The sequence below is a fragment of the Gossypium raimondii genome, chromosome 11 (genome assembly GCF_025698545.1).
Source record: "Gossypium raimondii isolate GPD5lz chromosome 11, ASM2569854v1, whole genome shotgun sequence".
NCBI classification, from domain to species: domain Eukaryota; kingdom Viridiplantae; phylum Streptophyta; class Magnoliopsida; order Malvales; family Malvaceae; genus Gossypium; species Gossypium raimondii.
The window spans coordinates 5,825,825-5,842,319 of record NC_068575.1 but is presented as its reverse complement, the minus strand read 5'-3'; the positions used below and the strand labels follow the sequence as shown (position 1 = coordinate 5,842,319).

The 16,495-nt window shown below is 33.0% G+C and overlaps 1 protein-coding gene across 1 annotated transcript in view; it reads left to right on the top strand.

The window, feature by feature from the left end:
- LOC105761413 (receptor-like protein EIX2) overlaps positions 1-9,927 on the top strand; it is a 40,300-nt gene extending 30,373 nt beyond the window's left edge. Inside the window, exon 2 of the mRNA XM_052623855.1 lies at positions 7,371-9,927. Within this exon, the coding sequence (XP_052479815.1) occupies positions 7,371-9,712 (2,342 nt within the window). The 3' untranslated portion in view covers positions 9,713-9,927. The remainder of the gene's footprint in view (positions 1-7,370) is intronic.
- The last annotated feature ends 6,568 nt before the right edge of the window (positions 9,928-16,495 follow it).

Here is a 16,495-nt window from a genome sequence, read left to right as displayed (position 1 = left end):
TTATGTGACATATTAGCCAATTGAATAATGACACATGACACATGACACTTTCTTTTGACTTCTGATGAAAACTTAGGGAACTCTCTATAATTAATCCAAAACAATTTTTTCCCTCATCTATTCATTATCTTAGATTTATGTTACCCCATATCACTTTGATTTTGGACTACCCCAATATGCAACGAATGACTTAGTTAATTTGAATTTATTCTTAAACCATAGAGGTCTTGTTTTGAATTAATTCTTGGAATTATTTATGAAATATGGATATTGCATCAGTCTGGTATTCACCTTATGCACCATGCTCTGAAAGAGGTTCATGTCCCTTATACAGCGGTGACAACCTTGGGCACTTGTTAACCTAATTTTACAAAATTTAAAAATAATAAAATTGAAATATACTATAATATTCTTAAATTTTAAATAGATCCTATATCCTAAATGATGAATGTTTATTATATTCTATACCAACGTTCTGTCACTTACCTAACGAAGATATATTTTATAGGGTAGCTTTGGACTACCCTTTTAACTTGTCATCCTGTTAGAAGGATAAGCTAATAAGAACCCAGAGCTGTTATATTTTTCTTTGTTGTGAAAGCTTGAATCTTTCACTATTCACTGAAATTCCCAAAAAAACTTCAGGTCAAACCATCTGTTTTGATCCAATAATTTAACTTCCATCAAACCCTTCACCTTGGTTCCTGTACTAAGTCTTCATTTGAATCCGATTCCATTAAAGTAAACTTTAATCTTAACTCTAAAAATAAAAAATAAGAGTAAATTGTTGGCTTTATTACAACACTCTACTTTGAAGAATTTGTAAGTCATTTTTTACAATTATTTATTTTTAAAAATAAAATTATAAAGAGAAAACAGAAAATGATTGGCTGTATTAGAAGACTACTTTATTAGTAGTATGGTTTTCTATTCATGTTTTACATTGGATTGATTAGTTTTAGGTCAAAGTATAATGTTAAAATTTGTAGGTTAAAATGTTCTAAATTTGTATATTTAGGAAATAAGTCCTTATACTTTTTAAATTTAAAAAATCATATTAAAAATTTTCTATTAAATCTTTTTCCTTTCCAAATTGGCTCTCAACTTTATTTCTCTTCTTCTTCGGAAGCAATGGCGAATCTAGGGGGGGCTGGCAGTGGCCCCGACCCCCCTAAAATGTAAAATTTCTATTTAAGCCTTTAAATTTTTTAAAAAAATTTAAATTAGTAAATGTAAAACTATACTTTGGCCCCCTTAAAATTATAAAAATTCTATTTAATTCTTTAAAAATTATAAAGATATAGACTATAAAAAATTAAAATTTCATCTGGTACCCCTAAAAAATTGATCTGCCATCACCCCTGTTTGAAAGCTCGATTTTTGTTGGAAAAGTTTAAAATGAAAATGGAGATTATTTCTTCAATTGAAATTCATATTACATCTGTGATTTTATATATTTAATTGTTAATATGAGTTTTTTCCTTTGATGGTTTTATGTTTTTTGTTCTTTTCATAAATACTAAACAGGGTAAGGTGTATATAGTCAAAATATGTGGCCCCAAATTTTAAATGCAATTAATTAGAAACTTGTCTTGAAACGAAATTTCCATCAGCCTATCAATTAAATGCCTTTTTCTTTTCTGGAAATATGGGTCCAATGTATGTGAACAATATTTTCTTGTTTCGGCTAACTTTATATATTCCCAGTTGCTAGCAATGGTCGGTACCATGCTATCTATATATTGGATTACCTATGCGATCAGGCTGAAAAGTACACAACTGAGCGAGATTTAGCCCAAGAAACTCTAGACCGGAAGGAGGAGGAATTGGCGAAGAAAGGGAAGGAACTACAGGTGGAACAACGATCCCACACCTTCAACAAGTTTGGGGTTGAAGAAAAGATAGCTAATGCCTCAGACCTACGCATAAGGAAGGCTATCTTTATCCCTTTTTCTTCCTTGTCACAACATATACTTCCTTTTGATTTAGCACCTTTAATGCCTTTGAATTAGCTCCAGTAATGTAGCTACCAACCAAGAAAGAATGTTTGCGAAAAATTCTCCTTGGCTCATTTTTAAGCTTAGATATATTGTTTTTCTCTCGAATCCTACTTTCTCTCTTTCTCTTTTTTGATTAGCAAAATCAATTTTATTAACACTAGTAAGTGCAAACACACGGAACAATTGATTATCTATCGACACCTCCTTTAACTAGCGCATTCGCTCAACTATTAGCCTCCCTAAAAACATGCAAAAAACAATTACATTCAAACTCGTACAAAATTTTTCTATCAATTTAAAACAATCTCAATATTTGCATGGTCTCTTTTAGTACTTGTACACCACAAAATCACCACCTTAGAATCTGATTCCACAATGAGTTTTTTGTGCATTTTCAAGAGCCAATATAATTGGCCTCAATTCAGCTTCTTTCGACTCCAAAATACACAAAAGCCCTGAAAAAATTACTAAAATCTTACCACTGTGATCACGTATAGAACCCCTCCACAACAAGCAGGCCCCGATTTTCCACGCGCTGCTCCATCGACGGTAAACTTGATAACGCCACAAGGAGGAGCATGCCATACAATCCCCAATCTAGGTCCCAACCCCTTCGAACACGGCACACACAATCTTGGATTCGACCACCATTGGGATTCAATCACAACACATCTTGGATTCGGCCACCATTGGGATTCAATCACAACACACCCTTCCTTGGATGTTTTTACCCAATAAAAAGAGTGAAGATTAGCAAGAAACATAATTTCATCAATCGATAATCTCTTCTTATTGAACACGAGCTCGTTGCGAGCCAACCAAATGAACCAAAGAAAAGAAGCGGCGCAGGTAAGCCACCATTGCTTTAACAAACCTGCAAAATTTATGTTAAATAGCTTAATTACATTTTAATAAATAGATTTAAATATATATTGTTAAAACATGAGCTGGCCAAAATTTTAATGCAAAGAAATAATTAACAGATTGAATCTCAAGCGGTAGTTTATTGGTAGGGTGTTTACCTTCTTTGGGAATAGCTTAACTTCGAATCTGAGTTGTATAACAAGAAATTCAAAAGACTATAAAAGCTTCGTGTAGAAAATTCAACTTTGGAAACTTTGGACCTTGGAAGAAAGTTCCATGTGCCCGATGGACAATATTTTTCTGTTTCGCCTTACTTCCAGTGAAAGGAAACTTCCGATAGACTATTATCACTTAAATGCATTTCTTGTTTTAGCTAAAGCTTACTGATCTATATATTCGGAGTTGATAGCAATGGTCGGTACTAAGCAATTGCAACTATGACAACTCCTGTTTCAATTTCCTTATTCCCATTTCTTTTTGTTGTTGCAGCCATCTGTTTTAGCTTTTGTCATGCCAACTCCAACGTGCTTTGCATTAAAAGTGAGGGAGAAGGTCTTTTGAAGTTGAAGAATGATCTCATTGATCCTTCAAACAAGCTATCTTCATGGGTTGAAGGTGGAGATTTCTGTAAATGGATCGGTGTCGTCTGCCATAACTCAACAGGCCACGTTAACCAACTGCACTTGGCTGCTGCTGCTCTTTCAGCCCCTGATTTTGATGCACCACCAGCTGAATGGGAAGCTTACGAGCGGTCAAAACTACGAGGCAAAATAAATCCTTCACTGCTGGAGTTGAAGCATCTCGGTTCCCTGGACTTCAGCAATAACAATTTCAGCAGCATACAGATCCCAAAATTTTTCGGTTTGTTGGGAAGTTTAACATATCTTAACCTCTCTCGAGAGCAATTCCAGGGAGCAATTCCTCATAACCTGGGGAATCTTTCAAAGTTGCAGTATCTTGATCTTCGAAGTAATAACTGGTAGGATATCGAAGCTACAAGTCTTGAATAGATTTCTAGACTTTCTTCCTTGCATTACCTTGATTTGAGTTATGCGGATCTTCGTAAAGCCACTGATTGGCTACAGGTAGCATTCAAACATCCTTCATTGTTAGAGTTGCAATTGTCAGCTTGCAGTTTGGAAGATGATCCATCCCCGATGGGTGTCAATTCTACAAAATCACGGGTTGTTCTTGGTCTCTCTGAGAACAACTTTTCTTCAGTACCTATGTCGATATTTGGTCTTCAGGGTCTTGTGTCCATTGATCTTTGTTGGTGTATTAACAGAAAAATAAAGGAGAAAAAAAGCAAAGAAACGGATGAAAAGAAATTTGAACAAGAAGACGACTAAAAAACTGATCACACGTATTTTTATTAAGTTGAAACATATATGTTACAAGGCAGTTACCTGCTTCCACTAATTACTTGACTAAAACATAGCTTAAACTACACACAAAATCTAGCTGACATATCAGCTATTACATCATATTGAACATCATTCAAATCAGCAACTAATCTTACTAACTTTAAAGACAAATTACAAAAGAAATAAAGCTAGTTACATATGTACAAAATGTTGCTGCTGTACTGGTTGAGCTTCAATGCTTCTCTGCTGTTGCATTGCAGGCCAAAGTTCAACACTCCTCCTTGGACTGTATGCAACAAACACCAATACTTTTTCTTAAGTTTTCAAATCTTGTATCACCGAGAGACTTAGTTAAAATATCAGAGCTGATTTTTTGAGCTGCAATGAATCAAATTAACTTCCTTAATTTGATTGTTCAACCTCTCTAACAAAATGAAATTTAATCTTAAAATGCTTGGTTTTGCCATGAAGTACTGGATTTTTTGCTATGGCAACAGTTGACTGATTGTCAACTCTAATCTCAAGAGCTTCAACTTGATCTTCCAGCACTTCGCCTATTAATTACAATATTATTTAGTCATAAAGTATTTCACTAAAATATCATGATTGAGTTATTCATTATTATATCATTACGAAAGCTACTCGTTAAGTATGGTCTAATAACCTAGTTATAAGTATTTTACCCTCGTAGGATATGCTTAATCTTTTTAGTATAAATTCATTCCTCTAATATGATCATATTTTATCTCATTGTAATTATTTCATCTTCTTTCATGAAAAGACAATTACTAACAAATAGTAATTAATGCATTTAATTTGTTACTAAGGCAAATGACTCGTGACCATGTTACTTTTCATCTATCATGTAGTGTCGATGAGAGGATATCATTTTTGGGCTATAAAATCTACTATTGTGGAATGATGTTACATCATGCAAAAGTTGTATACCCAACTCATCAACTTTTAGTTGCTTATCTATTAAAATTCAAGATTTTACTTACATCGAAGTATATAATTCACGCATATGCAGTTCATCATCCATTCAGGGTTAATGTATGATATGCTATGAGTGTCATAAATAAATAAATCCTAATTTATTCTACTTAAGTACTTACTTTTGCACTTATCATTGCATAAATTTCTTTCAATTTCAACCACCATTCATATTTATATGTTTCTGTTTCAAATATGTTTAGAAAAAGCCACAGCAAGACGCAGCCCAAAATCTAGTAAAAATACAATTCCAAGTCAGAAAAATAGAGGAGTTCTAGGATGTACTTTCTAAAATAAGAATTGGGCCTACCAATTCAAGAACAATGGACACAAGACCATGGAGGCAAAATATCGACTTGCGTAATGAAGATAATTGGTTCCTAGAAAGATCAAGAACAACTAGTGATTTTGTAGAATTAACACTGATAGGGGGTGGATCATCTTCCAAACGGCAAGCTGACAAGTGCAACTCTAAAAATGAAGGATGTTTGAATGTTACCTGTAGCCAGTCAATTGCTTTACGAAGATCCGCATAACTCAAATCGAGGTTATGCAAGGAAGCAAGACTAGAAACAATTAACTTTAACAGTAACTAGAAACCATAAATTTATTAAAAATTAGAAAAAAAAAATATAAAAATCATAAAAGAAATTGTAAAATTTTATAAAAATCATAAAAAAGGTCCTTTAACCATTAGTTTTAACTGTTGACCATTAAAGTTAATGATCCCCGATTTTTTTCAATTAAAGCCATCAGTATAGCAACACAACGTGACATATGATGAAAAATGATAAAAAATAAAAATAATAAAAGTTATAGAAAAATTATAAAATGTTTCTTGTGGTACAATAATTTTTAATGAATTTTATATTTCTTTACATTTTTTCATAATTTTCTTATTGAATTTATGAAAATTTATAATTTTTTCTATATTTCTATATATTTTATAATTTTATAATTTTTACAATTTTTATAATTTTTATGCTTTTTATAACTTTTTCTAATTTTAAATGTTTTTATATTATTTTATTAAAATTTAATAAATTTTATAACTCTTATTAATTTTTATTTTTACATATTTTTCGATATTTCTATATATTCAAGTGTGTGAAAATGTATATTTACAAACTTTCGATCCTATTTTTTCTAAGCCAAAATAAAATTTTATTAATAAAAGGATAGTAAGTAAGAGCCCTAAAGTCAGCAAATTCCTCAATCCTTTTGTCTCTTATTGTGCCTCTCCAATTATTTATCAACACGTGTATTATATAATTATATAGCAATTGAACATAAATTCCATTTATTTTTTGCTTGGGTCAAAAAAGAAATTTCCTTCCTATCTCCAAAGTCAAACCCATCGATCTCTTCCATTGCTGTACAACTTTCAAAGCAATTACTGACTATAATTTTGTTAAATTATGTATTGATGTGAGATGTAAAATAAAATAATGTTAAATTACTGGAAATTTCTGATAGACTATTATCAATTAAATACATTTTGTGGAAATTTGGAAGAAACTTCTTTGTGCTTCATTTATGTGCACAATATTTTTGTTTTGGCTAAGCTTACTCTATATATTTGGAGTTGCAAGCAATGGTTGGTACCATCGCAACCATGGAAAGTGTTGCAATTACCTTATTCCCATTTCTTCTTGCCATTGTAGCTATCTGTTTTAGCTTTTGTGATGCCAATTCCAATGTGCTTTGCATTGAAAGTGAGAGAAATGCCCTTCTGAAGTTCAAGAATGATCTCGTTGACCCTTCAAACAGGTTTGCTTCTTGGGTCGAAGGTGGGGATTGCTGTAAATGGCTCGGTGTCGTGTGCCATAACTCAACAGGCCATATCAACCAACTGCACTTGGCTGCTCCTCTTTCAGTGCCCCATTTTGATGCACCAGTTACTGAATGGGAAGCTTACCATCGATCAAAGAACAATTCCTCGCTAAGAGGGAAAATAAATTCTTCATTGCTGGAGTTGAAGCATCTCAGTTCCCTGGACTTGAGCAATAACAATTTTCGTAGCAACATCCCGAAATTTTGGGTAGGCTGGGGAGTTTAACATATCTTAACCTCTCTCATGCACAATTCCAGGGAGGAATTCCTCATAACCTTGGGAATCTCTCAAAGTTGCAGTATCTTGATCTTGGAGGTAATTATCTCAAACCAAAAAGTCTTCAATGGGTTTCTGGACTTTCTTTCTTGCAGTACCTTGATTTGAGTTATGCGGATCTTCGTAAAGCAACTGATTGGCTACTGGTAACATTCCAACACCCTTCATTGTTAGAGTTGCACTTGTCAGCTTGCAGTTTGGAAGATGATCCATCCCCGATCAATGTCAATTCTACAAAATCACTTGTTGTTCTTGATCTTTCTGAGAACAGCTTTTCTTCAGTACCTACGTCCATATTTGGTCTTCAAGGTCTTCTGTCCATTGATCTTAGTAGCAATTCTTTGGAAGGCCCAATTCCGGATTACTTTAGGAACATCTCATTTCTTGAAGTTCTTGATCTTAGTGGGAACTCACTCAATTCATCCACACCCAACTCTTTGTTTAGTTTAAATCATCTTCAATTCCTTAATCTTTCGAGCAATGAAATTGATCAAGACGTATCAGAAATACTTCTGAGTCTGTCTAGATGTTGTTTGGATTGCTTAGAGTCATTGGATATGGCACATAACCATCTTTTTGGCCATTTAATTGATCAACTTGGGCACTTTAAAAACCTAGCTCACTTGTCGCTTGCTGGAAACAATATTTCTGGTCCCATTCCATTGTCCATAGGGGAGTTATCATCTTTGAAGTTCTTTGATGTTTCAGAAAATCAATTAAATGGTACTTTTCCTCAATGTTTTGGACAACTGAAAAGTTTGGAAACTCTGGATTTGGGGTGTAACCAATTGGAAGGAGTTGTATCAGAAACCCATTTTTCTAATCTCACGAGATTGACAACTCTAGCGGCATCACAGAACAGGCTCAGATTTCAACCAAACTCAAGCTGGATTCTCCCGTTTCAATGTCGAATTATCAAACTGGGTCAATGGCATCTTGGCCCGAAGTTTCCCCGATGGTTAAAATTCCAAAAAAATTTATCTGTTTTAGATATGTCCGATGCAGGAATTTCGGATATCTTGCCCACTTGGTTTTTGAACTTGTCCACTCAATTTGAATATTTAAATCTTTCATATAATCAACTTACGGGAGGGATTTCACATTTGAACGTGAGAGAATTTGTTGACTTGGCATCAAACCGATTCACAGGCCCATTGCCAAGAGTATTCCCAACTTTAAAATTTTTAATGTTGTCACATAATTCATTTTCAGGTCCACTTTTTGAATTAGTTTGTAATCCATTAAGAAAGGGGCCGATGGAATGTCTTTCCATTAAAGGAAATCTTCTCTCTGGAGAAATCCCTGATCGCTGGAATCATTGGCGAGGTTTGGTTTACTTAAATTTGGAAAACAACAATTTGACTGGGAAAATCCCACCTTCTTTGGGACATTTGAATCTTTCCGTGCTAAACCTTCGTAACAATGACATGTTTGGAGAATTACCATCTACGTTGCAACTTTCTACGAGTTTGATTATACTTGATCTCAGTGACAATCATTTCAGTGGGAGTGTACCAACATGGATTGGGGACAAACTCTCAAAACATGAGATTCTAAGCCTTCGATCAAATAACTTTGACGGACACATTCCTCAAAAAATTTGTCAACTTCAATCTCTTCGGATCTTGGACCTTGGCAATAACAACATTTCAGGATCTATTCCAAAATGTTTTAGTAATTTGAGTGCAATGGCTAACAAAAGCAACCAAAATAGCTATATGTTTCAGTGGTCGATTACCCTCACTAATTTGTTTTGTATGAGAACTTTGTTAGTGCTGAAAGGACGAGTGGATGAATACAGTACCACACTAGGACTTGTTGTGAGCATTTGTCTTTCAACTAATAGACTCGTAGGAGAGATCCCAAAAGAACTTGGAAGTCTCGTTGAGCTACAGTCATTGAATCTATCAAGGAATCTCCTAATAGGAAATATACCGGACGAAATTGGCAACATGGAATTGGAATCTCTTGATTTGTCGATGAATCAATTGAATGGTGAAATCCCTTCAAGTTTCTCCAATTTGAATTTCATAAATTACTTCAATGTCTCCTACAACAACTTGACAGGGCGAATCCCAACAAGTACTCAACTTCAAAGCTTTGAAAACTTATCTTACATGAGCAATCATCTTTGCGGACCTCCTCTCTCTAAAGATTGCAGCACAAACAGTACTCCAACTGATGTTGCAAATAATGGAAGCAGAAGTGAAGGAAGTAACGTGAATTGGCTTTATGTCAGCATAGTTATTGGCTTTGTAATGGGATTTTGGGGTGTAGTGGCTCCCTTGTTTTTCATCAGGTCTTGGAGGAATGCATACTATCAAAAGTTGGACCATGTTGGTCGAAAGCTGTATATGTCTTGGGCTACACCGGGTAGGTAATTTAATGGGAAAAGAAACATGTATAATTAAGTTTTGTCTGTTTTTTTATATAGGACTCAGATCTCAAATCTATTAAATGCCATATTTTAAAAAGATTACATGAATCGATTAATCTGAACTACTCAGTGCTTGATTCATGTTTTCTCTTTTGCAAATTAAGAAACATGTATGGTTGTGTTTAATTGTATGTAAATAGTGAAAATGTTGTTGGGTTAAAGAGTGCAATAACGAATATGAGTAAGATTTGATTAAGTTTGAAAAATAAAACGAATACGACATTTATTCCCATAGAAATGGAACAACATTTGACGCTGCAAGAGAAGGGGGACAACTTCATTCATTTCTGCAACAATGACTCCTTCAACTCTTTTATTCAACTTTATCAAATTTTCTAATGTAATACTTTTAAAGTGTCCAAAATTTTTAAAAGAGATTACATTAAAGAATTTAACCCAACTTCAAGTTTAGATTTAAATTATATTTAAAAGAGTGTAATAAGGTAATTTTTTATATAATATTAGAGATAAGAGATAGAGTTAATATGATATGAACTCGTACTAAATGAATGTTTGACAATGACTTTAATCATCACTCCACTTGAACCAAGATAAGATTGAAATAGAATGTTGCTACTTAATAATAAACCTCAATAACATATGTAATAATATTTTATTTTAGAGTTGATTGTAGTTTTGTGATGAATTTGATCTCTCTTTCTTCTTTCATCCTTTCAACATTGCCCTTCTTTTGTTTTCTTCTTATATACATGTATTGCACAGTGACAGAAAATTACCTTAAAAAACCCCATCAATCATAAGCCAACAACTATTAAATTTGTTGACAAATTATGTGAAGTATAATCAACTCAACTATTAAACTAATTGACAATTTCAAGTCTTTTAAGCAACCAAATGGGACAAATACTCGTCAATTGAACCAAAAAACAAAGATTAAAAGAAAGAAAAAGGAAAAATAAACTCCACTTCAAAATGATAAGTTTTATTAACGAAAATGCTATTTTAATATATTAAAGATGGTCTTTCTTCTTTGCTTACTGTATATAATGAACAAAATATTAGCAAGTAAACAGAGACTTTATTTATTTTAATATATAAATATTAACCACAATTCACAATATAAACATTTTTTAAATAAATTTAAGGTGAATATATAGACCGAACATTTCAATGCAAGGAAATATTCAATGGACTATAAATAATTCTTGTGGAAAATTCAAGTTTGGAAATTTGGGGTCTTGGAAGAAAGTTCTTTCGTTGGGACTGAGGACAATATTTTGTTGTTTTAGTTTACTTTATATATTCTTTCATTATATTTTTATATAAAATTAAGAACTACTTATAACTCATTCTCAACCCTTAAATAATTAAGATTTAATTAATATTTTTATTTCAAATTTATTTGCGAAGATGAGAAATTAAGTAATATAATGTCAAAATAACATGAAGTACAGACATACTATAGCATATGATGCCGCATCAATGTTTGGCATCCTGCGTAAACACTTAAACGATTTATCTATTTTTATTTGAATTGACAAATCATAAAAGTTTGAGAACTAAATAAAACGCAATAAAAAAATGCTAAATTGAGTTTTTACCATTATAATATCAATTTAATTAAATCAACATTCATTGTCAACAATTTGCTTAATTTTAATTAATTATACATCAAAATTTGATTTGATTTAATCAAAATAAAAATTTAACCAAAAGAATAATAACTCATTCAAATTTATGTTTTCCTAAATTTTCATTTTCCTTTCTTTTCATTTTGAAGGCTGGTCATATCATGGGACTTGGATTTACTCCATAGTCTTTGTCCACTGCTTAGACTTCACTTAGACTTCCTTGTCAAGTTTATTTCATTTTTGAAATAAATTATGATGTATTAAACATTATTTTATAGTTTTAAAATTATTTTTAAATGTGACATAAAATACAAAATAATGTCACATCTACAATGAAAAGTTTGAAGCCTAATTTACTCAACATAAAAGAGTAGAGACCAAGTTGACTTAAGACATAAAAGTCGAGGGTTAAATTTGTTATTATGTCTTATATATAGAACATTAAAATAAACATTTAACATCACAATTTTAACAAAGACTCATTCATCTATCGTACCTAGATTAATTGGCCCATTTTCGTAGAAGGCTCAAAATGTAATCCGAGACCGAGATTTAGTTGAGCAACTGCTAAAATACTTTTACCTAAGAATGACCCTAGTACTAATTTTATTTTAAAATGTTGTCATTTTTATTTTTTTTTTGCCTAAAATCTGGCTTTTCTATCATGCCCATCACTAGGGAAAAAAAATAAATTTTACTAAATGAAAGGCCAGCATGATTTTTTTGAATTCCTCACAAAATTTTCTAGAAACACATAAATTTAACAAGATATGTTAGATTTGTAAATTGTTGAAGTTAATCAGCTGCACAAAAGTTAGTAAAAATTCACCCTATTGCACTCTTTAACCCAACAACATCTTCATATTGGAATACAGTTAAACACAATCATACATTATCAAAACATACTTTCAATAATTTATACAAGCTTGAAATGACATTTATTGTTGCAAAAGGAAAAACACCAATCATGTACTGAGTACTAAATCTAAATTCAAAGTTATTGATTATAAGATCTGAGATCTGAATCTTCATTAATCAATTATAAACACACACAAATCTTTTTCTTTTCATCAAACTATATACCTATTAGCCCAAGACACATATAGCTTTCGACCAACATGATTCAACTTTCGATAGTATGCATGCTTCCAAGATCTAATTAAAAACAAGGGAGCCACCACACTCAAAATCGCATTACAAAGCCAAGAACTATGCTGACATAAAGCCAATTCACTTTACTTCCTTTATCACTACCTCCATTATTCATAACATCAGTTGAAAAACCTTTTGTGGTGCAGTTCTTAGTGAGAGGAGGTCCGCAAAGATGACTGCCCAAGTAAGACAAGTTTTCAAAGTTTTGAAGTTGAGTGTTTGTTGGGATTTGTTCTGTCAAGTTATTGTAGGAGACATTGAAGTGATTCAATAAATTCAAATTGAAGAAACTTGGAGCAATTTCACCATTCAATTGAATCATCGACAAATCAAGAGATTCTATTAACTCCATGTTGCCAATGTTGTTTGGTATATTGCCTGTTAATAGATTCCCCGACAAATTTAATGATCGTAGCGCAACAAAACTTCCAATTTCTTTGGAGATCTCTCCTATGAGACTGTTAGCAGAAAGGTCCATGCTAGTAACAAGTCCTAGTGTGGTATCATATTCATCTTCTCACTCTTTTTATCATCAATAATGCTCTCAAAAAAATTAATGAATGACCAATGCTTGGCCACGAAACAAGTTCACAATTGGTTTTGGTTTTTATGGCCATTGCACTTAAATTTCTGAAACAAGGTGGAATAACTCCGGAAATGTTGTTATGGGAAAGGTCCAGCTTCTGAAGAGATTAAAGATCACAAATATTATGAGGAATATAGCCATCGAATTTATTTGATCGAAGGCGTAGAACAATAAGTTTTGAGAACTTATCACTAACCCGTGCCGGTACACTCCCACTGAAATGACTTTCACTAAGATCAAGAATAAACAAACTCGTAGAATTTCGCAATGTGGAGAGTAATTCTCCAAACATGCTATTTTTCCGAAGGTTGAGCACTCTAAGATCTTTGTGTAACAAAGAATGTGGGATTTTTCTAGTCAAATTGTTGTTTGCCAAATCTAAATAATTCAAAAACCAATGATTCCATCAATCTGGAATTTCCCCAGAAAGAAGATTTGCATCAATGTAAAGGGATCCCATCCATCCCTCTCCCGATGAGTTACAAATTAATTCAGAAAGGGATCCTGAGAATGAATTATTTGACAAAACTAAAAAATCTAAAGTTTTGAATACTCTTGGCAGGGTACCTGTGAATCGGTTTGAACTCAAGTCAACAATGTCTCTCACATTCAAATATGAAATCTCTCCTATAAGTTGATTAGAGGAAAGATTTACATATTCAAATTGAGTGAGAAGGTTCAAAAATCAAGTGGGCATAGGAGATATCTAAATGATACAACTTCTGGAACTTTAACCATTGGGGAAACTTCGGGCCAAAATACCAGTCACCCAATTCGATACTTTCACATTGAAATGGGGGAATCCAACTTGAGTTTGGTTGAAATATCAACATGTTTTTCGATGCTTTCAAAGTTACCAATCTTGTGAGCTTAAAAAAGTGGGTTTCTGATAAAATTTAGAGTTTCTAAATTTGCCAATTGTCCCAATCTTATAGGAAAAGTACCATTCAATTGATTTTCTGAAACATCAAAGAACTTCAAAGATGATGACTCCCCTATCGACAACGGAATGGGACCATAAACTTTGTTTTGAGAAGGGGAGAAGTAAGCTAGATTTTTAAATTGCCCTAGTTGATTGATTAAATGGCCAGAAATTTGGTTTACTGCTAGATTTAATGACTCCAAGCAATCCAAACTACATCTAGACAAAGAGGTTGGTAATCTTCCTTCCAACATATTATTTGAAAGATCAAGGTGAACAATAGAGCTCGAGATTACGATGACACTCAAAATTTCACCTTGCAATTTGTTATGGCCAAAACTAAGGGTGAGTTCGGATGGGCGGTGCGTTTACCTGCTGTTAGTGTAAAAATAGCGGTGGCGGTGAGATTAGATACTGTAGTGATATTGTAGCGTGAGACAAAAAATAAGCTAAACGCACCGCACCGCACCCAATCGCCCATCCAAACCCACCCTAAGGAATTGAAGATGGTTTAAACTATACAAGGGGTTGGGTATGGATGAATAAAGCCAATTTGAACTCAGATCAAGAACTTCAAGAAACGAGATGTTCTTGAAATAATTTGGAATTGGGCCTACCAAAGAATTGTGACTACGATCAATGGACACAAGACCATGAAGACAAAATATCGACTTTGGTAATGAAGATAATTGGTTCCTAGAAAGATCAAGAACAACTAGTGATTTTGTATAATTAAAACTGACTGGGGATGGATCATCTTCGAAACTGCAAGCTGACAAGTGCAACTCTAACAATGAAGGATGTTTTGAATGTTACCTGTAGCCAATAAGTTGCTTTACGAAGATCCGCATAACCCAAACCAAGGTAATGCAAGGAAGCAAGTCTAGAAATCCATTGAAGACTTGTAGCTTCGATATCCCACCAGTTATTACTTCGAAGATCAAGATACTGTAACTTTGATCTATTTGTACAGTGGGAGTAGTGGGATTGATCGATTTGGTGTCATCTTTGTTCTCGAATGTTGTGAGCATGCTTAGTTTGCCATTTGTTCCAGTTGTTGGTGTTGTGTTTTATAAGGAGAAAACGAATGCAATTAAGGTATTGGCAATGTTGTTCACTCTTTGGGTCTTTGCTTCTTATATCTACCAACAATATAGAGAAAAATGAATACGAAGAAATAAGATTTCAAATCCAAAATTTAACTTAGTTGATTGAAGCTTCCAAATCAAAGTATTGACCATATTTTTCACTCTTTAGGGCTTTGCTTCTTACCTAGGAATCCAAGGGATCAAAGATTCTTATAGTATAAGCTTATTTGGATATGTACATGTCTACTATATGTGTTGTATGAATAAATAGTATTTTTTTTTAAGAAAATCAAAGATTCCTCTCTTTTCTCGTTGGCTATTTCGTCCAAATTACATATAAATTATCATTGGGTAGATCTCAATTTTATATTGGCTACAACTCGTTGGCTATTTCGTCCAAATACTAAGTAGACTCGGCCTACCCCTTTCTTACGTCCTTATTTAAACCCGTGGTAGCTTGAGACGAATCTACTTAGGCATGCAAGTTACAAGGATTCAAATTTTATCTTAACATTAATTAAGTAAAAATTAAGCATAAATTACCAGTTATTCCACGTATATAGTTTTAATCCATCACTTCAAAGGGAAAATGAGAGAGACTGTTTGTTGGTATTCAACCAATGCCTTAGCAAATTGCAAACATCTTGACTTAGACAATTCAACCTTTCAGTCGGTCACTTTGGTTGGTTAGTAAGAAAATATTCTATTAATCGATTCACAACTCTAAATAAATCCACCTTTTCCTTATACACTCCATACAATACAATGTAAGCTAGAAAAAATATATAAATAAAAATTTAATGCCAAGTCAAAGCTGGTTGCATTAAAAGCCATCAAAAAGTCCACTAAATTAGGCTAGTAATTACAAGTTGGAAAATTAGGCCACTAAATTAGTCTCTTACTGATAAGTGCTAAAAGTAACATGTTTTGACTTCATTTTTAAAGCGTTTTTGGATGATTATTCGATGTTAATTGTGAATTTTATGCCTCTAATTTTTAAATTCATATTCTTATGCTTAAGAGAGTATTTGGGAGCAAAAGAAACGAAAAACAAGCTAAAATTGAAATATCAGAGCAAGCTATAGAAGCCACACAGCCTGGCGACAAGACCGTGTGATCTACACGGCCATGTGGTAGGTCATGTCGATTTCGCGAATTTGCACTCTAAATTGTAGAAAATCATAATTTTAGGTTTTTCGGGCATTTTAAGACGTATATAAGACAAAATAAGAAGATAGGAGTGAGTCGTCATAGAATATTCAAGAAACAACTCGAAAAACATCATTGAAGCCGATTCTGAAGCAGATTTCCATCAAGATTGAATATTCTCATTTGGTTACTTCGAAGATTATCATGAGTTTTTTTTTTTATTTCTTTTGATTATGTT